General features: G+C 42.3%; 1 protein-coding gene across 3 annotated transcripts; it reads right to left on the bottom strand.

The window, feature by feature from the left end:
* Positions 1 to 14722: 14722 nt before the first annotated feature.
* On the bottom strand, positions 14723 to 23994 carry GCM2 (glial cells missing transcription factor 2). Of its 3 annotated transcripts, none has more exons than XM_057555728.1 (6): positions 23628 to 23994; positions 22104 to 22228; positions 18479 to 18731; positions 18234 to 18346; positions 17684 to 17809; positions 14723 to 16629 (listed from the first exon to the last, which is right to left on the bottom strand). In XM_057555728.1, the coding sequence occupies exons 2-6, from the start codon at positions 22191 to 22193 to the stop codon at positions 15691 to 15693; spliced, it is 1521 nt and encodes a 506-aa protein (XP_057411711.1). In that variant the 5' UTR covers positions 22194 to 22228; positions 23628 to 23994; the 3' UTR covers positions 14723 to 15690. The 3 variants fall into 3 exon arrangements, with proteins under 3 accessions (XP_057411711.1, XP_007174005.1, XP_057411712.1); XM_007173943.2 differs by lacking the exon at positions 23628 to 23994 and adding an exon at positions 22507 to 23049; XM_057555729.1 differs by lacking the exon at positions 23628 to 23994 and having other exon boundaries at positions 18479 to 21662; positions 21760 to 22463.
* Positions 23995 to 24213: the final 219 nt, after the last annotated feature.

Raw genomic sequence — 24213 nt, 5'->3', positions numbered from 1 at the left:
TTGTTTGTTTGTTTATTGGCTGCATCTCCCGTGGCTGGCAGGATCTTTGTTCCCCGACCAGGGATTGAACCAGGGCCCCTGGCAGTGGAAGTGTGGAGTCCTAACCACTGGAGTGCAGGGAATTCCAGATATGTTTTTATTTAAATGTCAAGATTTATAGTCTTTTTTTTTAACAGAAAAGAGTTTGTTCTCTTAAGTTTACCATTTATTAATTAAAAATTAGTCCATAAATAAATAAATAAATAAAAGCCATGAGGCGCTATATATTTAAAATAAAATAAAATAAAATAAAATAATTAAAATAAAATAAAAATTAGTCCAATTCACTAGATATTTTAACAACAATTCATGCTCATTTTTTGTTTACTTGTAAACAGTCTCACAAAGCCTAAGTTTGGGTGAATTAGGACAAGTAAAGTACTTTTTCCTGAGGATAAATGTAAAAACATAACTGCAAAGACTAAGTGGCAAAGGAGAAGGAACCTGATTCACACTCCAAACCCAGATGAAGTTCAGCAATTGAATGTTTTCGCGGGACCCCAGAGAGTGGCTGAGGTGGAGCTGAAGAAAAGAGGCTTGGCTGAAAGTCTGTAAAAGAAGCAGACCCCAGGTCTTCTTATCCTCTAGCCTGTCCAAACGGGCGATGCCCCTCGCTAGCACAGCAGAAGGCTGGATGAGGCAGCTGCTGAAAATAGGCAGGTTAAGAAAGAGAGGGCTTCGCTGGTGGCGCAGTGGTTGAGAGGCCGCCTGCTAATGCAGGGGACACCGGTTCGAGCCCTGGTCTGGGAAGATCCCACATGCCGCGGAGCAACTGGGCCCGTGAGCCACAATTACTGAGCCTGCGCGTCTGGAGCCTGTGCTCCACAACAAGTGAGGCCGCGATAGTGGGAACCCGCACACCGCGATGAAGAGTGGCCCCCGCTTGCCGCAACTGGAGGAAGCCCTCACACAGAAACGAAGACCCAACGCAGCCAAAAATAAATAAATAATTTTAAAAAAAAGAAAAAAGAAAGAGAGTGCATTTTGAATGGTGAGACCCTGGACCACTTTCTCTGCTTGGCTTCCAGAAAGATGGCAACTGGCTCATGCCGTAGGTCATAGATTAGAGCAGTACTTTCTGGGCAAGTGGATTGGAATAAGAAAAAATCCTGCAGGTACTGAGAGTTGAGTCCCCCGGATTGACAAGCCCCATCCAGATAAGGACTGTGACCACTATTTAGGGCACTGCTTCTCAAACTGGGCTGCACATTGGAATCAACTGGTAAGATTTACCAAAAATACTCATGGCCTGTGTCCCGCTCCCAAGGTAATCTGATGTAATTGGTCTGGGGTGCAGCATGGGTTTTGGAAGGTTTTAAAACCACCCCAGGTGATTCTAACGTATGGCCAAGTTTTAGAACCATTAGTTTAGAGAAGATTTTAAACCCATTTTTCACCTTGCCCAAATTCTGGTTAAATAGCTTTGTATAAAAACATGCTGCAGCGTTCATGGCAGCATTATTCGCAAGAGCCAAAAGATGGAAACAACCCAATACCCACTGATGGATGTGAATGGATAAACGAAACGTGGTCTATACATATTATACAATGGCATATTATTCAACCTTAAAAAGGAATGAAATTCTGATAGATGCTACAATATGCATCGACCCTGAAAGCATCATGCTGAGTGAAATAAGCCGGATACTTCATGATTCCACTTATATGAAATTCCTAGAATAGTCAAATTCGTAGAGATGGAAAGGGGAATAGAGCTTACCAGGGACTGAGAGAAGGATGCATGGGGAGTTCCTGTTTAATGGGTATAGAGTTTCAATTTGGAGATGATGAAAAATTCCTGGAAATGGATAGTGGTGATGGTTGTGCAACGCTGTGAATGTTCTTAATGCTGCTGAATTGTACCCTTAAAAGTAGCTAAAATGGTAAATTTTATGTTATGTATATTTTAGCACAATAAAAAAATATTTAAACAAACAAACAAGGCCAAATAAGGACTGTGAGACTCTTAAGCAGATTCTGTGACTCAGAGGAAACAGAAACAATACAGGGAACATCTTCTTAAATGGCAATACAAACCAAAACTATAATTCATATTCTCCAAGCCATAAAGAGAAAATACTGTATCCATGAATGTAACAGGAAGAGGATCCTATAATAGGAATTAATATTCAGGGAATAATAAAGAGCTCTTAGAAAATAAAACTAGGGTGGCAGAAATCTAGAATAAATTAATAAAATAGTTGAAGATAAATTTAAGGCAAACTCCCAGAAATTAGGACAAAACAACATATAGTTTAAAAAAAAAAAACAAGAGAAAAGATTAGAAAATAAGAGGATCAAGTATTTCCTCTAACTAATGAATGTGCAGAAGAAAGGAAGAGGAAGTGGAATCAAAAATCAAAAAACTAACACAAGAATAGTACAGAATTGAAGGACACTTGTTTCCAGATTCAAAGAGCCCACCAAACACCCCGTAAAACAATAGGGGGAAACCCCACACAAAGACACATCACTGAAATTTCAAAAAATTAGTGATAAATAGAAGATTCTAAAAGCTTCCAAAAAGAAAAAACAGGTCACACACATGTGATTAGGAATCACAGTGGTAAATGATGCTGGAAACTGGGAAAATATCCAAGCAAACAAAAAACTCTTAGCAATGAAGAGACCATAAATTCAATAGCTGCCCATTTCCACACCTCAACAAACACAATTCCAGATTTCTAACTTCGGAGCAACCTGACTTATATTGACAGTTTCCTCAATTTTCACATCCACTTTGTACCAAATGATATATGCTGGAGAAGGGTTATCATTGGATTTGATCAGTGGGTATCACTCTTGCTGGGTCACTTTAGGAGAAAGCTGTAACATCAAAATGTGCAGGATCGCGACGTATTTCTCTGCTCTTTGCATTAGCAAGAAGGGGTGGGACATTAAGTGAGCCACAATGTGTGACCTTAGTTCATACTCCTTCCATCAACCTAAAGAGGTTTTTTTTTTTCTTTAAGTGCCTTGACATAATCCCAAAATGGATACCCATCTTCAAGAATATAGCAGTTTCTCACCACTTTTCAGTAGGATTAAAGGATTTATTTTTAGACTATTTGCCTCTCTCCAAAGTTATTATATTTCTAGAGAAATGTTCATAGAGAAGCTACTATTTTATTCTAGGAAATGCAAAGAATTTACTTTCTAAAAATTTGAGACAAATTTTACATACAGTGAAATGCCAGACCTTAAGTGTACAATTAATCGGGTGTTTATAAACGTGCACACCTGTGTTATTACCACCTGGATCAAGATATAGGACATTCCCATCATCCCAGAGAGCTCTCTGGTGTCCCTCAACAGCCAATCCCTACTCCTTTTCTCCACAAACTTCAACTGATTTCTAGTATCATGTATTAGTTTTACCTGTTCTTGAACTTAATGTAATTGGAATCATAGAGGATTTAGTCGTTTGTGCCCTGATGCTTTTGCTCAACATAGTGTTTTGAAACTCATCTGTGTTGTTGTGTTTATCTGTAGTTCAGTTTTGAAATTACAGAATAGGAGTCCATCATATGAATTTACCATCATTTATTTGTTCATCTTCCTGTCAATTGACATTAATTAATATAAATAAAGCTGCTATGATAATTCCTGTTCAAATTTTTTAAATGAAAATATGTTGTCATTTCTTTTGAGTAAATATGCAGGAGTGAAATGGCTGGATCATAAAGGAGGTGTATGTTAAACTTTAAACAAACTACCAAATGGTTTTCCAAAGTAATTGTACCATTTAACAATTCTACCAGCAGCGTATGAGAATTCAACTTTGCTCCACATCCTTGCTAACATATGGCACTGTACATTAAAAAAATATTAGCCATTCCACTGATTGCAAAATTTCTCATTTAGTTTTAATTTATATTTCCCTGATGACTAATAATTTTGAGCCTCTTTTCATGTATATATTAGCCATTCATACGTTTTCTTTTGTGAAGTGACTATTCAAGATTTTTGGCAATTTTTTATTGGGTTGTTTGTCTTCTTGTTACTGATTAGCTTGAGTTCTTTATATATTCTGCCTGCGAGTTCTTTGTCAGATATATGTTTTGCAAATATTTTCTCGTTGTGGCTTGCCTTCTCATATTCTTTTTTTTTAATTTATTTATTTATTATGTTTATTTTTGGCTGTGTTGGGTCTTCGTTTTTGTGTGAGGGCTTCCTCTAGTTGCGGCGAGCGGGGGCCACTCTTCATCACGGTGCGCGGGCCTCTCACTATCGCAGCCTCTCTTGTTGCGGAGCACAGGCTCCAGACGCGCAGGCTCAGTAATTGTGGCTCACAGGCCTAGTTGCTCCGTGGCATGTGGGATCTTCCCAGACCAGGGCTCGAACCCGTGTCTCCTGCATTGGCAGGCAGATTCTCAACCACTGCGCCACCAGGGAAGCCCTCTGATATTCTTAACGATGTCATTTGATGAGCAGAGGCTTTAGATTCTGATAATGTCCTATTTATAAGTTTTTTTCTTTAACAGCTAGTGCTTTTCATGTTCTAAGAAATCTTTGCCTACCACAAGGTCACAAAGATATTCTCCTATGTTTTCTTCTTGAAGCTTTATAGTTTTAGCTTTTACATGTAGGTCTATTACCCAACACAAATTAATTTTTTTCTGTATATGTAGGAGTTGCGGTTTATTTTCCCCCCAGGTGGATATGTAATGAATTACATTAATTTTAAAAATATGTTAATATTAATATTTATTAACACAATTATAATGATCAGTATTAATATTTAATGTTCATTTACACATGTTAATATAACAGATTATATACAAGTATTTAATGTATTACATTCTAGTCACTCATCTAGGTAAGTGGATCATATTTTATGAGTTTGAAAGGTTATTTTCTTTTTTTAAATTATTTTTTTAATTGAAGTATAGTTGATTTACAAAGTTCTGTTAGTTTTAGGTGTACAGCAAAGTGATTCAGTTATATATATATATATCTGTTCTTTTTCAGATTGTTTTCCATTATAGGTTATTACAAGATATTGAATATAGTTCCCTGTGCTATACAGTAGGTCCTTGTTGTTTATCTATTTTATATGTGTGTATCTGTTAATCCCAAACTCCTAATTTATCCCCTGCCTTTCCCCTTTGGTAACCATAAGTTTGTTTTCTATGGCTGTGGGTCTATTTCCATTTTGTAAATAAGTTCATTTGTATCATTTTTCTTAGATCCCACATATAAATGATATCATATGATATTTGTCTTTCTCTGTCTTATTTCACTTAGCATGATAATCTCTAGATCCATCCAGGATTACATTAATTTTTTAAATGTTAAGTCAAAGTTATAAACCCCACTTGAAAATGATGTATTATCCTTTTTATATGTTGCTGGATTCAGTTTAATAATATTTCCATAAGAATTTTTCAATTATGTTCATGAGGGATATTGATCTGAATTTTTTTTTTTCTTGTAGTGTTTTGTCAAATTTTCATATTAAGGCTGTGCTAAACTTGGGAAAACAGTTAGGAGGTGTTCCTTCCTCTTATTTCCTGAGAGAATTTGGGTAGACTGATACTATTTTTTCTTTAAATGTTTGATAGCCTTCAATGGTTTAATTATCTAGGCCTAGAGTTTTCTTTGTAGGAAGGTTTTTAATTACAAATTCATCTTCTAAAATAATTATAGGTTTATTCATAATTTTTATTTCATTTTGCATCAGTTTTGGTAAGTTTCTTTCAAGGAATTTTTCTCATTTCATTGCACTTGTCTAATGTATTGCCTTCCAGTTGTCATAATCTTTCCTTTTATCCTTTGGATGCCTATAGGATGTGTCCTTATTGTGCCTTCACTTTTGAAACACATTTCTGCTGGATATAGAATTCTGGGCTGACGTGTTTTGTTTCGTTTTTCTTTTGGATATTTGAAGATGTGATTCTGTCCTCCATTATTTCTGATAAGTCAGAAGTTATGCTTATTATTTTTCCCTCATTTTGTCCGAAGATTTTAAGATTTTCTCTTTATTTTTGATCTATCAACTGTTTGACCATGATGAGCCCAGGTGTGATTTTCTTTGTGTTTATCATTTTTGAGATGCGCTGATCTTTTCAAATCTGTCTGTTGATGTTTTTCCACCAGTTTTGGGAAATTTAATAGAGTGGTGATTTTTGTTTTAAGTAGTCAGTTATGTTACTGACTCATTTGTGGATGCTTGGTATTGCACTTTTTTTTTTTTTTTTGGCTGCTCGGCTTGTGGGATCTTAGTTCCCCGACCAGGATTGAACCCAGGCCCCTGCAGTAAAAGCGCCGAGTCCTAACCACTGGACCACCAGGGAATTCCCTGGTATTGCACTTTTGAAGATGGATTTGTTTTAGTTTTGCCATTAGTTTTAGGGTACATTCTTCGGACCTAGGATATAAACTTTACTCCCTACGGCCCTTCTAGGGTTTCGATGGAAAGCCCATGGTGTTTGCCAGGCCCACCTTGGAGAGACTTAACTCCTCACTCTGTCTCCCTTGCAGCCGGCAGATGAGATGGTTGCCGGGTTTCTGCAGCTTTTCCAGCTGTTGCTTTAACAGTCTCCTTGGAGTCTCGTCTACGCAGGCACAGGTCAGGGGTCAACTTAAAGTGAGTTTGTACCTAGATTTAGGAGGCTTCCTCTCTGTGGCTCCTCTTTTCCAAGGTTCCTCCCTCAATTTCCAGCTGCTCTGGCAGCCCCAGACTCCATCCTCTGACAAGCCAGAAACGCTGGGTTCTGCTCCGGTTCTAGCTGCCCCGTGTCGTGTGGACGGGGATGTGTCCTGAGGAGAGAAGCTGTGTAGACGTGGACCACAGCCATCGTGGTTCCCTTCCCTCCAAATTCCCTCCAATTTCTACTTGACCTTGGTGATTTTTCTAAGGCCTTCAAATAGTTATGCTTTATATTTGTTCAGAGTTTATAACTGTTTCCTGAAGGAGAGTTAGTTCAATACAAGCCACTCCACCATTTCCAGAACTAGAAATTCAACAATTTACTTTTGAGTGTTGATACTTCAAATATTCCAGAGCAATATTGTATTCTATGACCTTAATATTCCTATTTGTATTTTGAAGGACTGATGTGTAGATGTGTAACAGCAAAATGGCAAAATATGTATTCTGAGTCTCAACATAACATCAGGATTGGCAGTGGCTTAATGTAATCATTATTTTGGGGAGTCCCTCCTATACATCCTCATCCTTGTGCTTTCCATAAATTGTTTCATCCTCAAATAATAAATTTTTCAGTGGTTAAACCTTAATTGAGGGCTTCCCTGGTGGCGCAGTGGTTAGGAATCCACCTGCCAATGCAGGGGACACGGGTTCGAGCCCTGGTCCAGGAAGATCCCACATGCCGTGGAGCAACTAGGCCCGTGCACCACAACTACTGAGCCTGCACTCTAGATCCCGCGAGCCACAAGTACGAGCCCACGCACCACAACTACTGAAGCCTGCACGCCTAGAGCCCGCGCTCCGCAGCAAGAGAAGCCACTGCAATAAGAAGTCCATGCACGGCAGTGAAAGAGTAGCCCCCGCTTGCCATAACTAGAGAAAGCCTGCGGGCAGCAACGAAGACCCAACGCAGCCAAAAAATAAAAAATAAAAAATAAATAAAATCCTTTAAAAAAAAACCTTAATTGATGTTTCTTCCAATTCTCCTTACAGGATGGAGTGTTGAAAAGAAGTGTGTATATTTTTAAACTACCAGCATATTCCTTATCAAAGATTGGCAGCATATCCTTCAGTACTTGATTCCTATCAAGACAAGGGCTGACCTAGCAGCTTCATGGTTCTTTAAGACTGCATTTCACATTTGAGCTTTTCCTTTCCTAGGAAGATAAGCATTGTTGAAGATGTCGTTACATAGCCTTCTCAGAACTTCCAATTGATAATATTTTGTAAGCCTAAAATCAATAGAGAATCTCTGAACTTCTTAGTACTTAAGATCAGCAATAATATAAAATCTGTTGAAAGAAAGAACAAGAAAAACTTAACACTTGTATATATCCTATTTTCCAAAAACAAATGTTCTATTAAAAATATCTTTCAAAAAGTAACTTTAAAAAAAATTGAAGTATAGTTGATTTACAATGTTCTGTTAGTTTCTGGTATACAGCGAAGTGATTCAGATATATATATTCTTTTTCAGATTCTTTTCCATTATAGTTTATTATAAGATATTGAATACAGTTCCCTGTGCTATACAGTAGGACCTTGTTGCTTATCTAGTTTATATATAGTAGTGTGTGTCTGCTAATCCCAAACTCCTAATTTATCCCTCCCCCTCTTTCCTTTTTGGTAACCTTAAGTTTGTTTTCTATGTCTGTGAGTCTGTTTCTGTTTTCTAAATAAGTCCATTTTTATCATTTTTTTTTGATTCCACATATAAGTGATATCATATGATATTTGTCTTTCTCTGTTGGACTTACTTGTCTAGGTCCATCCATGTTGCTGCAAATGGCATTATTTCATTCTTCAGAAAGTATCTTTGATGTTCCAAACAGAAGGGTTAGTGGGTCAATGATTGCTGTTGTGTTATATTCATGAGTAATTACTAGGTAATGATACTTTATATTTGAATAGCATTTTACAGCCTACCAATTACAAGTTTGATTGTATGCTGACGATTCCCAAACTTGGATCTCCAAATCTGTGCCTCCATCCTGAACTCTAGACTCAGATGCCAACAGCCTACTCAACACTTCACTTAGAAATCTAAGAGTTTGAACTTAACATGTTCAAACTCAGCTCCTAATACTCTCTCCTTGCCCCACTTCCCCAAAGTGCTCCCCCTTCAGCTGTCCCCAACTCAGTTGATATAGATATATCACCACTGCAAATGTCCAATTAAAAAAAGAATAATTCATCCCTTACTCCATTTCTACTTTTTCTAGAGAGGGGTGTGTGTGCCACGTGGCTTGTGGGATCTTAGTTCCCCGACCAGAGATCAAACCCGTGCTCCCTGCGGTGGAAGCATGGAGTCCTAACCACCAGACCGCCAGGGAATTCCCCATTTCTACATTTTAGAATTGATTTCTTACTTAGTTTAGAATTTCTAAACTAAGTACTAACCACCAGATCGCCAGGGAATTCCCCATTTCTACATTTTAGAACTGATTTCTTACTTAGTTTAGAATTTCCCTTGGAGAACACTTGAAGAGAAAGAGGTAATTGTGGGAGTTCAAATTATATTTATCCATTCTTTGCTGGATTATTTAAAGTAGGCATATTTATATTTTTGAGAACAACTTTTACATTTACAGTCCAAGGAATACTCTAGAAACTCAAGGTTTTGGAATGCCTGATGTTACTAGCCAGCAGCCATTTTTGATTTACAATCTATTACAAATACCTGAGAAATCACCTTGAAATTATTTTCCTGGCATTCGCACAGCTGATACAGGTCACTGATAACATTTGTTATTCTGTCACCACTTGCTCCGCCCTTCAAGTTCAGCAAATGCTTGGTATAACATTTCCCAGACTCAAGGCAACTTGTCCTCATTAAAGAAATGAATCTCCAGGGTCTCATGACAATCATGCGTATCTCTTCAATATTTTCCACCAGCAGTGCAGAGTGTAGAAGGATATCACTTGCTACCAAATAGTAGCAAAGTAAGAGTTACAGATTACTATGGTGAGGTTACTATGCTAATGAGCAGACAAAGTCTTACATATATTAACTTTGCGTATTATTAGTTCTCTTTTCTTCTCCACATAAAATATGTTTTAGTTTTTTAATGCATAATCTGGTCTAATCTTAAATTATGCTAATTAAATTTTGTCAAAACAAACCAAGCCTTTAAAGTCTAAGTATTGTAAGCTGTGTTTTATGTTTAGGCAGTTTGTAAGTCTGGCCTGAACTTTTGTCCAGAGGGAATCATGGAAGAATACAAAACAGGAGATGTGTGATGGAATCGATATTGGAAATGTTGGAGTCTTACCATGTATCTTCCTTCTAAGGATGTCCTGAGTCCCATTCTCAGAGGGCTTAGCTCAATTCATGGCTTCCAAGATCCATGGAAAAGATTCTATGATAACAAACTGCTTTTGCTTAATCTGATGCGTTTTTCTCCAGTCTTTTCCTGCGTGTCTTAGGTGGGTTGCTTCTAAGCAAACTTCTAGACCACATCCTTTTTTCTGGCTCACTTTCACTCTTAATTATTTTAGATTGTAAAGCACGTTTCCCATATTTCTGTACAAATCCTCCAAATAATTTAGAACCTCTGCCCCTGAATAAGAAGGAGAGATTTCAGTTCCCCTGAGAGGATGGAACTACAGCCCTCATTTCTTCCCAAAAAGGAACTGCCTTCCCCATGTTCATGGTGCATGGAAGGGCTGGGTCCAAATCCCAGCTCCCTCTAAACAGCTGTGGGAGCCCTGGTGGAATCCTTTCTCTGCTTACTATTTTCAGTTATATCTGAAGCCCATGACCCTAAATGCCACACTATACTACAATCCCATCTCTGCTGGAGGTGACTGCAAATATTTCTAGATTTTATCATTTCCCATCTGAGTCTTTTCTTCTAAGCTAAATATCCCTGGTCCCTTTAATCCACCTTTATCAAGTGGGATGGTTAATTTTATGAGGTTACTGGCTAGGCTAAGTTGTTTGGTCAAACATTATTCTAGATGTTTCTGTGAAGGTGTTCACAGATGTGATTCACATTTAAATTGGTCGACTTCGAATAAAAGCAGATTGCCCTCCATCATGTGCCTGGACCTCATCCAGTCGGTTGAAGGTCTTAAGAGGAAAGACAGAGGTTGCCTGAAGAAGAAGCAATTTTGCCTCAAGACTGGAACTAGAAACCCTGCCTGAGTTTCCAGCCTGCTGCCCTGCAGAATTTGGACTCAAGACTGTAACATCACCTCTTGCCAGAATTTCCAGCCTGTGGGCCTGCCTTACAGATTTCTGACTGGTCAGACCCCACAAATGTGAGCCAATTTCTTAAAATCTCTCTCTCTCTCTCTCTCTCTCTCTCTCTATATATGTATATATATATATATATACTCATCTAGAGATATATCCTATTGGTTCTTGCTAAATTTGGTCCAAGCACCACCAGTCTGATCAAAATCCTATACAAGAAAAAAATGCCTTTAAATAGGACATAAGCGGGACATAAGGTTTTTGATACATAGATAAGGACATTTTTGTCCTAGTGAAAGGCTCTGCTCTGTCATTCCTTTGTGCCTGGGATTTTGCTGTCAAAGGTGGGACCCAGGAGGAGGAATATTTATTTTTTACTTTTTTCTTTTTAATTTATTTTTTGGGTGTGTCAGGTCTTAGCTGCAGCACACGGGATCTTCGTTGTGGCACGTGGGCTTCTCTCCAGTTGTGGTGCGGGTTCCAGGGCACGTGGGCTCTGTAGTTTGCGGCTGGGGGTCTCTAGTTGAGGTGCATGAGCTCAGTAGTTGTCCTGTGTGGGCTTAGTTGCCCCACGGCATGCGGGATCTTAGTTCCCCTATCAGGGATCAAACCCACGTCCCCTGCATTGGAAGGTGGATTCTTTACCACTGGACCACCAGCGAAGTCCCTATTTTTTACTTTAAATAGACCTTATTTTTTCGAAGAGTTTTACATTTACAAAATAATGGAGAAAATAGTACAGAGTTCACATAGGCCCTGCACCCAGTTTCCCCTATTATTAACATCTAACATTAGTGTTGTATATTTGCTATAATTAATTGATACTTCTTTTTTTTTTTTTTTTGCCGCACTGCGGGCCACATAGGATCCTAGTTCCCGGACTAGGGATTAGAACCTGTGTTTTCCGCATTGGCAGGAGAATTCTTAACCACTGCACCACCATGGAAGTCCCTGAGATGCAGCCTTGATACTAGGATTGTTAAGGCTCCCCAGGTGATTCTGATGTGTAGAGGGAGGTTGTGAACCATAGAAAGAGAGAGGCAGTGAGAGACCATTTATCAATCTTTCTTTTGTTGTTTGTAAATTCTATTTCCAGTGGTTTTCTTAGCACAACGTCTCACAGAATATTTGTTAAAATCATTCCATAAGATCCTAAAATTTGAAAAGAATTCTGTTAGCTTCTGCAACAGATGTTCCATAGAAACAATTTGTCAGAGGTTGGGTTCAATACTTTGAAGTTCTTCCAGGTAAGTATATCAAGTCTACTCCAAGACTATGCACTGTTCATGGAGAGGAAAGAATGGTTAGCAAGTGAATAACTTGTGTTTCTGTTCAGTGTCCCGTGGCACTGGTTAAGTCTAACTGGGGACAGTTGATCACAGGTGTCACCTCTCAGCCTGGCCTCACCTCTTTTGCATTATCCTCCTCTGCTCTCAGTAGCTGATATAGTCAGGGGTCTGATTGAAGGCTTGGGCTCAACCCAATCATGAGCTGATCAGAACAAAGTTATGTCAGAAGCTTTGGCTGCTCTAATTTACACCGGCCGCATTTGAAGGCTTTAAATTAGGAATCAAATAGTTATTACTCATAACTCATAGTCATAATTAATATTTCGTATTAGTAATATAACATTTAGGCCCTTGTAAGTTTCCTACTTCCTTTCATTTTCCACAAAACTCTTTTGCTCCCTAATAAGATCAGTTTTTTAGAGCAATAGCTATGACCCAGTGTCTAAATCTTCCTGCGCCTTCTTCAGGTGGCTCAGTTTGCAAGAACTCATCTGTGCTACACAGACACTCTGCCCTGGACCCTGGCTCCTTGGAGGATGGCATAGCTGGGGCCCCCAGCCAACACTTGAGGTATGTTCTGTCTTCACCCCCTTCCCTGGGATCAAGTCCCACAGCCTGGCTCCTGAGTGTTGCCCACTCTCTGGACTCCTCAATACTGGGGTTAAACTTGCAGATGTCCAACGTCACACCTGGGCTTGTTTGCCCCATAGGCTCCAGCTTTATGCAATCTTGTCATCACCATTTCCCATTTTCAGCTGAGTCAATTATTTTCAGCCCCCTGACCCCTTGCTCTAGGAAACTATTGTTACTGAGTCCAAGCTCATACTGCTTGCTGAGTGACAGGCCAATAAATCAAGGTGTTAGGGCTAGGAATAGCGACTTTATTCGGAAAGCCAGCAGACAGAGAAAATGGCAGGCTAGTGTCCTAAAGAATCTTACCCAAGTTAGAGTTCAGGCTTCTTTTATACTAAAAGGGGAGGGAGTATAGCTGATAGCTGCAAACTTCTTGGGGTCGGCCAGACCCAGAGGGGATGTGATAGTCCTTTGTTCTAGCAGTTGTCCGGGTAGGTCCATCAATAAACCTCCAACATGACAAATGTTATTCTCTGTTCTGCAACTTTTTATCTTTGTGTGAATGAAAAATGTCATACCTTTAAAGGTCAAGCCTGGGAGGCAGAGCCTTGAGAATGGGCTATCCCATATATTTCAGGCTCTAGGCAACCTTCTTTTACAAAGGTGCAGAGCCAGCATGACTAAGCACAAGCAGCAGAGCACAAGCTCTCAACCATTTTGATGATTTCCTTTTTTGCATTTTCTTGTAACATCTGTGCTATTATTTGCTTAATATTTTCCCTTACATTACCTTGCCTTAAAACAAAAACAAACATTGTTTTGCTTTGTCTAGGCAAAAATATCCTGAAATCATAGGTTTGATGTGTTATTTATATCTTTCCCTATTACACATTAAAATAAATCCGTAACTACGAACATAAAATATTTGTGGACCGTGTAGAATCACCCTGTAACCCAGAGCACACTTGTACCACACTTTGGGAAATGCTTACCTCAGGGCTTTGCCTAGAGTCTGCTCACTCCCTTCCCTGCCCTTTCTACCCACGCTGCGTGGATCCTTTGCATTCAGTGTTAGGACATAAATGCTTAGAAGTAATAAAACTCTCTACTTCATGCCAAGTACAATACTTGCTAAGTACGAATGGGATTTCATTGATAAATAACTAATCAAAGCTAATGTAATGTGGTGCTTAAAAGCAGGGTCTCTGGAGATGAATTCAAATTCCAGCTCTGCCACTTACTGTGAAAATCACTTGGCCTCTCTCAGGTAGCTCAGAGGACTGTTATGAAGATTAAATAAATTAATACATGTTCAGGGCTTAGAACAGTGTCTGGCCCCACATAAGTGCTATATAAATGTTAGGTGTGATTAGAAGCTGCGAGTGTTGGCAATGGAAGTCTAAAGAAAAAACTAGTCCGTGAGTGTACTAGGCATCTTTTCCTTTGAGGAAAAGTTGGCTAAGGAATAGGCACGTGCTGATATTTAATCTTGTGGCCAGTACTGCGTGTATTTATTACATCAGGGTATGAGGGCTTTCTGAATCAGGTGAGCAGTATGTAAGGCTCAAAGATTTTAAATGACATCTGATTTACTGCAATTTAGTTGTGCAAATTGGGTATTCTATGCAAATTTGAGGATAATCCTTCCCCCACTCCATTCTCAAAAATTTATTTACGTAGTTTGTTTTTATTTGAAAACTGAATATTTTCACTTAAGCATTGGGAGCTGTGCAAAAGTGTGTGTGTGTGCACGTATGTGCACTGTTTTGAAGAGGATTTCCGTTATCAGCATAGCAAATAGTTTTTTCTAAAATAAAGTACAAAACTTAAATAAACTAATATGTTTAATCTATTATAACAACTGTTTCCCAGGTTATAATATGAACATTTTTTTCCTATTTTTGTTTTGAAATAACTCAAGCATCAGCTACATTATTTTTAAATGTCTTCATTACATTTAATTGAATAACATTATCAATTACATTTATGAGGAGTAACAAAGGAACAGTAAAGCTAAATTTGAATAAAACATCTCTATTCTAATTTTGAAACCTAACTGGAAAAAATGTATATTATAGTACAATAAAAATGCATTAAATACATATCATCAGTGTTAGGCTGTCTCTGTTAGGAAAACATTCATAAATGTTAAGAAAAGGTATTCAGCTGATACTGGAAAACAAAATTCTCTTAAAAACAACTGCACTTTATCATTGCAACACGGTAGATTTCTTAAAAAGCTATAGATATATACTTTGCAGGTAAAATGATCAAAATTACTTCCTGAAGTTATTTTAACAGGTTGTAAATGCTAAATAAAATCTTATGAAATGACTCAGGAGCTAAGATTGTAAAGATTTCTTCCCGAAGCTATTTTGACAACCCCTAAGGGCGGAAGAGAGATTTGTGAAATTCCTTAATATGATCCAATGGGGAAAGGCTTGGAGTGAGAACCAGGATTCTTGACTTCTACTCCAGCTAACAAACTAAATGGACTTACTTAGCTCATTAACTTTCATGCTTATTTGTTCATTTGGAACAGTCTCATTCCAGACCTAATTCTATGTGCTGTAATGGGTTTAAAAATGCCGTGCAGGGACTTCCCTGGCGGTCCAGCGGTAAGGACTCCGCGCTTCCACTGCAGGGGGCCCGGGTTCAATCTCTGGTCTGGTAACTAAGGTCCCACAAGCCGAGTGGCATGGCAGAAAAAAAAAAAAAAAAGTAAGTAAAATGCTGTGCAAGATTTCCCTATATTATCTAAACATTTCCAACCTATAATTTACTCCACTGATAATTGGTTTTACTATTATATATATACATATATAATATATATATTTCTTTGCATGCTAAATGAATCTCCCAACTTAAGAGAGAGTTGCCATGTCATGTTCTACTGCCTGCATGGAGACCAATCTTATGCTGTGCCCCAGGACTGTTGTTCAAAAGTCCTCATGGTCATAGCTAAAGAACGGACTGATTCTCCCTGAATAACCAATTGTAGACCCCAGTCCAGATGGACACACATCCCATGTCTCTGCTCCGTCTGTCCAGGAGGGTGCTGAGTCTTGAGGAAAAGGCAAAGTGTGTCTGATGGCCCGGCAATCTCCAGGAATTTTCAAAGGAAGTGATGCTGTTGGAGAGGCTGCCATGGCGACAGTAGCTGGAAGGTCCAAGTCTTCCGGGTAGATGGACATTTGGGTGTTTTCAGTATCATAGTTACAGCCAGAAAGGCTCTTAACTTCCCGCACATTGTCACAGCATTTCAGAGCAGGGGGCTGGTAGGCCTGGTAGGACACTTTGGTGGTGGTGGTGATTACTGTCTGTAGGGCTGGAGCAGCTGGTGGGGCCGTCGTGAGGTACCTGCAGGGAAGCTCTGGGTTGTAATAAGGGCGAGTGGCCACGGCCTGGAACTGTCCATGGTCAGTGCTCTCCCCAAGGTCAGCTTTTCCAAGAGCTGGTTTCCAGCCAGGCTGTTTACTGGTGAAATCAAAGCTTCTCTCAAAGCTGCCGTAGGAGTTGATGTTGTATTGCAGTGCATTCAGATGAACCCAGTCTGTGTCATCAGGAATACTGCTGGCATCTTTATAAAGGGTGGGATACGGGCCTGAATTTGTGTAACCAGGGCCTGCCAATTCATAGCTGCAGGGTGGCCTAGGCAAAAAGATTCTTGGGTTTGGATATTTCTGAAAGGGTGGTACTACATCTCCTTGAAAGGCAGCTAGGTCACAGGTAGCTTTGTAAGCATCCGAGTTTGGAAAGGAAAAGCAAGGCTGCCCTGGAACAGGGAAGCCAGTGTCAGGAATTATATCAAACTCCTCTGGGTTTTCCAGGGAAGGTATGTTGCTGAAATGGCCACCGTTATCTTGATTCTCTCCTGCCTAAAGAAATGACACAAATTTTTATTTGTAAATAAAGATGTAAATTGTGTGGACACCCTCACCTGTAACAGTCATCAACCAACCAAATAACAAGCTCTCAGTTGGTGGGCTGTGTGTTAGGAGCTCAGAAACGTGATCTGAGCACAGGGTCCAGGAATTTCACAGCTTGAGCTCAGGCTTGGATTCCATGCTGCTGAACTAGGAGGGTCCATGGTAGCCAGGCAGGGTGGGTCTGAGTGGCAGATGGTCTGTTCTCCCTATACTACGTGCATACAGCAGAGGCTCAGGAACCTGACGTAGACCTGGGTTCAAATCCTGACTGTCCCTCATGAACTGAACGAGTTACTTAACCTCTCTGAGCCTCAGATTCCTCACTTAAAAATGGGGCTTAAAGAGGGAGGAGATATGGGGATATATGTATATGTATAGCTGATTCACTTTGTTATACAGCAGAAACTAACACACCATTGTAAAGCAATTATACTCCAATAACAATGTTAAAAAAAATGGGGCTTAATAAGAGTAATTTCTTCTTAAGGCTTTTGTGACCAATTCACGTATAAGACTTAAACCCTATGTGCCTGGCACATAGAAAGTTCTCAAACAAGGCCAGTGTCTCTTATCTCAAACTAATATTCTGCCTCCTTGGCATACTGTGGTTGAACAGCCAAACTGGATCAAGTTGCCCAAAGAAATTTTATCTGTTCTATGTAAACAATGTAAAGGACCCTCTCGAAGATGCACCGTTAAGTCATTGGTATGCACCTATTTCTTTCCGTATGACCATTTGATAATTGCCCTTGTATTAGGATGTCAGCTCACATCCTCACTCTATCATTAACTGTAGAGATATTCTGCTTTTTTATCAAGAAGAAAAAGGAATTAGAAACCCTATTCAAAATGTTGATTCAATGACATTGTTAGAGATATATAATTTTCACATTAAATCAAACCTTTTAAATGAAGGTATGACATTCACATCTTACATAATTCTCAGTGCATTTGGTAATGATGGTGAACACAGACCACAAGTGTAACGACAGCTCCCTATTACCTCGGGTTCTCGAATTCTCTTTTTCTGGGGTTGGTAAAAAGAAGCCATTTGTCTCTTGATAGCACTTCTTCTAGCTTCTGTCTCTGATTTACTCTCTGGTCTTGGGTGATCATGAACTCCCTTGGCCTGCATTAATAAGGAGATGAATCACATTATTCCTCTGAGGGAAGCTGGCAACGCTGATCAAAAATTGAGTGTGCCTTTCCCAATACCCCAAGTTGTTTGTTTTTTGTTTTTTCAAAGAGACAGGGAAAAAATTCTTGAACAAATGAAAAGTGCACCAATAATAGACATCTTAAAAGATGACCTAACAGTCCTTTTGCCATATGAAAACAACTATATCTAGGTTCACCCTCTCCCCCTTAGAGAGCACACAGTAGGTGAACTAATTCCTAGGAGCCTGGTAAGGCCCTGGGAGCCCCAGCACCTATTTCTGGCCACCAGAGCTGTATCTGGTTTGGTCCAGGGCTCCTGAGACACATGGCAGGTGGTTTGGTCCCTGTGACATGATGAGAATGTCCATCACAAACCGTGGTGTCCCACCACCTACCTGAAAAAATATTGCGTTGCCATCAAGCCGCCAAAAGTTGGTTACAGGGTACCCACTGTGCCCTCGACAGGGGATCAATTCCAAAGCAGCATGACAGTTGGGGCATGCCTTCTCTGCAAAGCCAGAGGCGAGAAATATTAATAACACCCTGACCCCAGACCCTGCGGAAGGAAGGAAGGGGAAATTCGCTGGGAAGAGGGAACTCACGACCGCAAGGCCACCCCGTTCCCAGTCCCATAGCTCACTCTGCTGCTTCAGCCTGGCCTTGTCGCAGATGGCAGGCCGCAGCTGCAGACGGGAGCCGCCGGGCAGGGCGCAGTCCCGCGCACACACCACCACGCCCAGGCACGACTTCTTGAGGATGTGGCCGTTGTGGTTGTTGGTGTTCCGCATGGCCCAGCCGCTCAGATGGCGCTGCGCCTGCTTCTCGTCGCTGCGGTAGATGAAGCGCACGTAGCCGTCGGGCCACTCGCAGAAGCGGTCGAAGTGGGCCGGCTCCTGGGAAGGCGCCCAGAGGGACGGGTAGTCAAGTTTATCAAGCCCGAACCACAGACAGCACGGTTTTTATCTTCCCCAAGCACGTTAGGATAAAAACTGAGTCTTTTTAATTCCAGAAACTATGGTCTTAGAAAATGTCACTCATCCTGTGTATGCCCTTCTGACAACTGGCTATAAATTGATGCTTACATAGTGCTTATCTTCTAAAAAGCTGTACATGTATTCGTTCATCTAGCCTTCATACTGCATACAGACCATAGGTACTATTATTATCCCCATTTAATAGAATAGTAAATGGAGACCAGAGAGCTTCATTGACTTGCCCAAGGTCACACAGCTAGTAAGACTTGGCTCTAGGATTTGAGCCCTCACAGTTTGACTCCAGAGCCTATTCTCCTTACCACTATGTTATATCACTTCTTGGTGTATTTAAATGTTACAGATATTTTCCAGTTAAGCAGTAAAGCACCAGGGCAAAAAGTGATTGGAAAGTTCCATCACTGACATACAGTTGAGCCTGTAAATATCTTTACTTCCATCCAGTGCTTTTTCTTCAAAAGCTCTTGGCTTGATACCCAGCACAACATCAGAGAGACATGAACAGTTTCCCAAATTAGCCCTCCAGGTTTACAAGGGTGTTATGATGACAGCCTAACCATAGGGTTAACCCGAGCATTTGGTGGAGCCTGTTAAGCTAACCTCTTCCCAGAGCAATACGGATCGTCATTCTACTACACAAAGAACTGCATGGCTAAAATAATGTTATATATAAGATACTGAGCACTGCTTTACTGTTCACGTTTGGTGGTCCTTTGTCCATATTATGCATTATTTATACTGCAATATGGTTCCTGTACAAACTAGGGACCATGGGCCGAATCCAGCTTGCCACTTGTACAGCCCACAAACTAAGAATGATTTTTATATTTTTTAATGGTTGGGGGGAAAATCAGAAGAATTACATTTTGTGACACACGAAAATCGTATGAAATTCAAACTTCGGTATCCATAAATAAAGTTGTAATGGGACATGGCCATGTACATTTGTCTATGTATGGTCTGTGGCTGTTTTCACACTACAGTGCAGAGTTGAGTATTTGGGACAGAGACAGTATGGCCCATAAGGCCACATTATGCAGTACCTACAATCCTCACAACAACTTTGCCTCCTAAGCATCCATCCTTCCTCTTATTTAATAGATAAGGAAGTGGACATTAGATGGATAACCTTCTCCAGTGGCAGAGCTGGGGTTTAAAGAGAAGATCTGTGGCAGCCAGGCCCCACTGACCTTCCTGGTGTGATAGAGGCTCAGTAAACTATTATCGCAGTAATAAGCCATTTACACCTTCTCTCCCTTCCCCCAGCCCAGGATAATTAGATCCAACATCTGCAAAGCAAAAGTATTCTTAGTTGGACAATTCAGACTTGTGTACCACGTTAGTATTGTACATTCTAACAGTAATAGGTAAATGGGCAATTTTGTTTCCAAAACCGCAGAGATATTGTTGAAATCATTATTATTACTAATAGGCATTATTTATCTTTTCTCAGAAATATAATTGACATAAATCAATACATTAACTTAAGGTGCATCACAAATGAAATACATAATGATGTGCTATCAACTCTAAGTTTATGCTAAATGCTATATCTTTGTTTTTAAAGTGAATATTTCAATTTAAGGACCTTAGTAACAAATAGACAGTTTTCCAGAAGAAAATGTTTTGTTCGCACTCCCCTGCAAGGGTACAGACTAGACCCCCACTACCAAAGTAGTGACACTGAAAAGGAAGACACAGAGACTGCATTTTAAAATCAAAACAAGAATGGAGGACTCCTAGATTGGGTTTCATTTGCTCTAATGTCTTGGTGCAGGGGAGCACATGTGGTCATACAGACAAGCGTGCACACACTGAACATGACAGTAGATCTGGACGACAATTTAAGATTGTTATCTAATTCCACGGCTTGATGACAGGTGAGCAACCTGAGACTAAGGCAAATTCAGGAACTGTCTCAAGGTCGTACAGTTAGTTTAGCGCTTCCTCCTTTGGTTAGCCAGAGCAGGGCTAGGATCCTCTTTCTCCAGTTCTCCTTCTATAGCCCAGTGCACCTGCCTCTTTTGAGATGTCACACACACACACACACACACACACGTTCTCTCTGTTTAACAACCAATCTCCCAGAGGAAAAATTATTCACATTTACATGGGAAGTCTAGAATAATACTCGTGAGAGGAACCATCCTTCCCTTATTTGGATGCGGCTCTTTTCTAAAATGCAAGATTAGATTTTTTTCCCTATGAAGATGTATGCGGACAGAAGTCAGTGAGAATGAGATGCCCTTTCTGTACTGTGGTCCACTTTCACAAAAATAGCACAGTGTGACTCTAAAGTAGGCAGACTTGAAGATAAACAAACTTACTGCAAATACGTACATCCCCAAAAGTACTGATCTCTTTGAGAGGCTAGACACCCTTGCTAATGAATTGTTATACGCGGCACACAGTAGATGCTGAATAAAGGCCAAGTCTCTTACCCCTATACCACAGTATTGCCAGGAATCCACCTTTGCGAATGCTTCCCAGGTCGCTCCTAACTCTCCCTCCACCTACACCCAGGACTTTAAAGTCACTTTTCAGTTTTTGCCCCAAACCAGTATGACCAGTTATAACTGCCCAGCTCATTCCCTGTACTAGGCTCCAAACCCCTTCGTTCGGTTAAAACAAAACAAAATAAAACAAATTCACCCTAAACGGATGATGGTGATTTCCTTGTCATTAGAGAAGTAATCTCAGAAGTTGCGTCCAAAAGCCGGATTCCAGGGGCTCTCCGGGCGCCTGTGCCCTGGTTGGCATGACTATAGAGGCCCCCCAGGAGCTGTGCTTCATCCAGGCAGCCGGGGCAGGCGTCTGATGGCCCAAGTCCTGCTGTTTAAGAGTCGGGTCACCGCGATTTACGGTCCTATCTCACAGTTTTGCTGCGTGAGAAGCACTGGTGTCTACATTAGCCAAGATTCTCCCCTACCTTTCTCGTGGATGGCAAATAATGGATAAGGAGAGACTCAGCGGATTTCCACCTCGGTTAAAAGAAAGTGAAGGACGAGGTGTCCGGCTCCCGCCAGATGACCTGGAACTTGGAGCCTGATTGACAGTTCCTGTTGCTTTCGCTGTGTTTTCTAACGAGCGCGAGGTAAGAGCTGGGAGAAGACACATCTCTGAACCCAGCTCTGCCATCTGTGGAGTCCCTGTACACTGGAGGACTCTCAGGGGTGTGTGTTTGGGGGTGGAGGTGAGGTCTGTCCACAGTCTCTGCAAGGACATCCCTCCTCCTTGGATGGACAGAGCCGCGCGCGCGGGGGTTTCACGCACCCGAGGCATCTGCGGGTCGTTGATGTCCCAGCCTAGCTTCATCCCGTGGGAACACGCGCCGTCCGCCTGCTGCCCCGCCTCCGCCGGCATCTGGCCCTCCTCGCTGGCGCTCTCCGCCCGGGATCCTGAAAGACAGAAGAAAAACAAACCAACCCAGAGGTGCCCAAGGTGATTCTCCCCCTGTCTTACAGGAAAGTGGAGAGAGACAGAGACAGAGAGACTGATGTCGAAATCCAGAAGCGGCGGACAAGGGTTAAGGACCCGGGCGGAGCCATGTCCTCGGCCGCGGTGCTGAGAGGTCGCCCCTCGGAGCGCAGCGCGGGCGCCCGGCCGCTGCCCGCACGTTTATACGGTTGCACCCCGTCCCTCCCCATCCCGCCCCGCTCCGCCTTTCCTCGCTCACCCGCCAGCTCCCACGCTCCGGGCCCTCGCAGGGCCCGTCATCCCCTCCCGGGCAGAACTGGGGACGGAGGGGGAGGTTGACCCGAGCCCTCGGGGTGACGGGAAACTGAAGCCAAGGCGGGCCAGGGCGGGGGGAGGTTGGAGTGTCTCATGTAAGTTGAAAATCATTTTTGTCTCCCTAACCGCGCCCCGCCTCTGGGGTTTCGGATTGGATCTAGAGGGAGGCTTTTCAGACAGAGCCTTTGCAGCAAAGTCCCGAGAGACAGTACTCCACTCCCTGGCAGCCCGGGCACCACCTGTAAGAGCCTCGGCTGCCGCGCGCCCTAGACTGAGTAGATGCGCCCAAGCCAGCTGGCTTTGGGCCGGCCCTTTCCCGAGATTTTGTTGTAGCTGATGTGCGTGGTCTGGAATCTGTGCTCATCTTCGGGGGGAGGGGAGGAGGGACGCCCGAGGGGGTGCCGAAGGTCCCCGTGTGGTCGTCGGCCGAGGAGGCCGCCTGCTCCCGGGGGCTGCGGAGAGACCTGGCCCCGTGGGAGGAGAGTCCTGGAAAGTGAACCCGGAGAAGGTGGGGGAGATGAGCTAGGGGGAGGCGGAGGGGGAGGAAGGGGCTGCGTTCTGCCCCCAAACCCGTAGTTCTCTCTGCCGCCTCGGCTACTTCTGAGCCTGTTTCCTTATCTGTTTGAAAGAGGATTTGGGGCTCAGGGAGTTCTCAATCGCCATCCACCTGAAAGGACCCTTTAAAAAAATAGTCTGCATCGGTATTGTCGTGAAAATACCACGACAACCTTCTATTTACACCCCTTCCGTCTGCGGAGGCTTCCTGGAGACCGGAGGAACCAGGTGAGAGCGCAGGGCGCCGTGGGCTCCCCAGGGCTGCGCCCAGGCCTTCTTCACCGGTGCCTCCGTTTCATTAGGGTGGTTGGAAGCGCCCAATACAAGAAACCGATTGAAGTGGCTTAAGTCGCTCTTTAGCCGCTCTGGGCAGCAAGGGAAGGTGGGTGTCCGGAGTTTATTCCTTGCGCCCTTGTTCTGCGGGCTACACGCTCCAGTTCCCAGCCGTAGCCAGGGAGAAGCCGGCCTCTAAGGGCGGATCATTGTTAGAGGAGGATGCACGCAACCTACATGCCGGCAAATCCCGAGACCTGCGGGCCCTAGACTCAGCATCGCCGAGCGCGCACCGGGTGTGCGGACTGATGGTACTTGGGAGCCGGCGGGGAGGGCGCCCAGGCCAGCGCCCGCTGCAGGATTACAGCCTCTTCTTTCGGCGAAAGACGGCAAAAGCAGATGCGCCCTTACAACCCCAGGAAGCGAACCTCGTCCCCGCTCCCGGTCCTCTTAACCTCCCTGGTCGGGGGCACAGTCAGGCTTGTTAGAAAAGTCAACCCGATAGTGAAGTTCGCCTCTGAGCCTCCGACCGGCAGAGAACTCCCGAGACAGGAAAGGCCAGATTTGGGTAATTACACGAATTTTCTTCTTTCTCTGGTTTCACGCTGGGATTTCTCCCCACCCTCCCCCCACCCCCAAGCAGAGGCGCGAAGTTCTCAAAGAAGAAAGTGACTAGTTCATCCCCCAGCCTCCTCCCACCCCCTCGTCCCCAAAGTTCTCTTTGGTCGCGTCGGTCAGCGTTTCTGGTTAAAATCACTCTCACAGAGTTGCCGCGAAGGTCTGGGAGGAAAGGAGGAAACGCGTTCACTCTTCACCTACTAGT

Source organism: Balaenoptera acutorostrata, chromosome 10 (genome assembly GCF_949987535.1).
Source record: "Balaenoptera acutorostrata chromosome 10, mBalAcu1.1, whole genome shotgun sequence".
NCBI classification, from domain to species: Eukaryota; Metazoa; Chordata; class Mammalia; order Artiodactyla; family Balaenopteridae; genus Balaenoptera; species Balaenoptera acutorostrata.
Note: the sequence above shows the minus strand (reverse complement) of the source record. Positions and strands in the feature narration are given on the sequence as shown.

What these genes read in the sequence shown, in the direction of transcription:
- GCM2 (XM_057555728.1), bottom strand. Translation starts at nt 22,193, where the DNA reads ATGCCGGCGGAGGCGGGGCAGCAGGCGGACGGCGCGTGTTCCCACGGG. An exon ending in ACGACCCGCAGATGCCTCGG is followed by an intron (nt 18,732 to 22,103) that starts GTGCGTGAAACC and finishes GCGCCTTCCCAG; the next exon opens with GAGCCGGCCCACTTCGACCG. An exon ending in AGAGAATTCGAGAACCCGAG is followed by an intron (nt 16,630 to 17,683) that starts GTAATAGGGAGC and finishes TCATTTCTTTAG; the next exon opens with GCAGGAGAGAATCAAGATAA.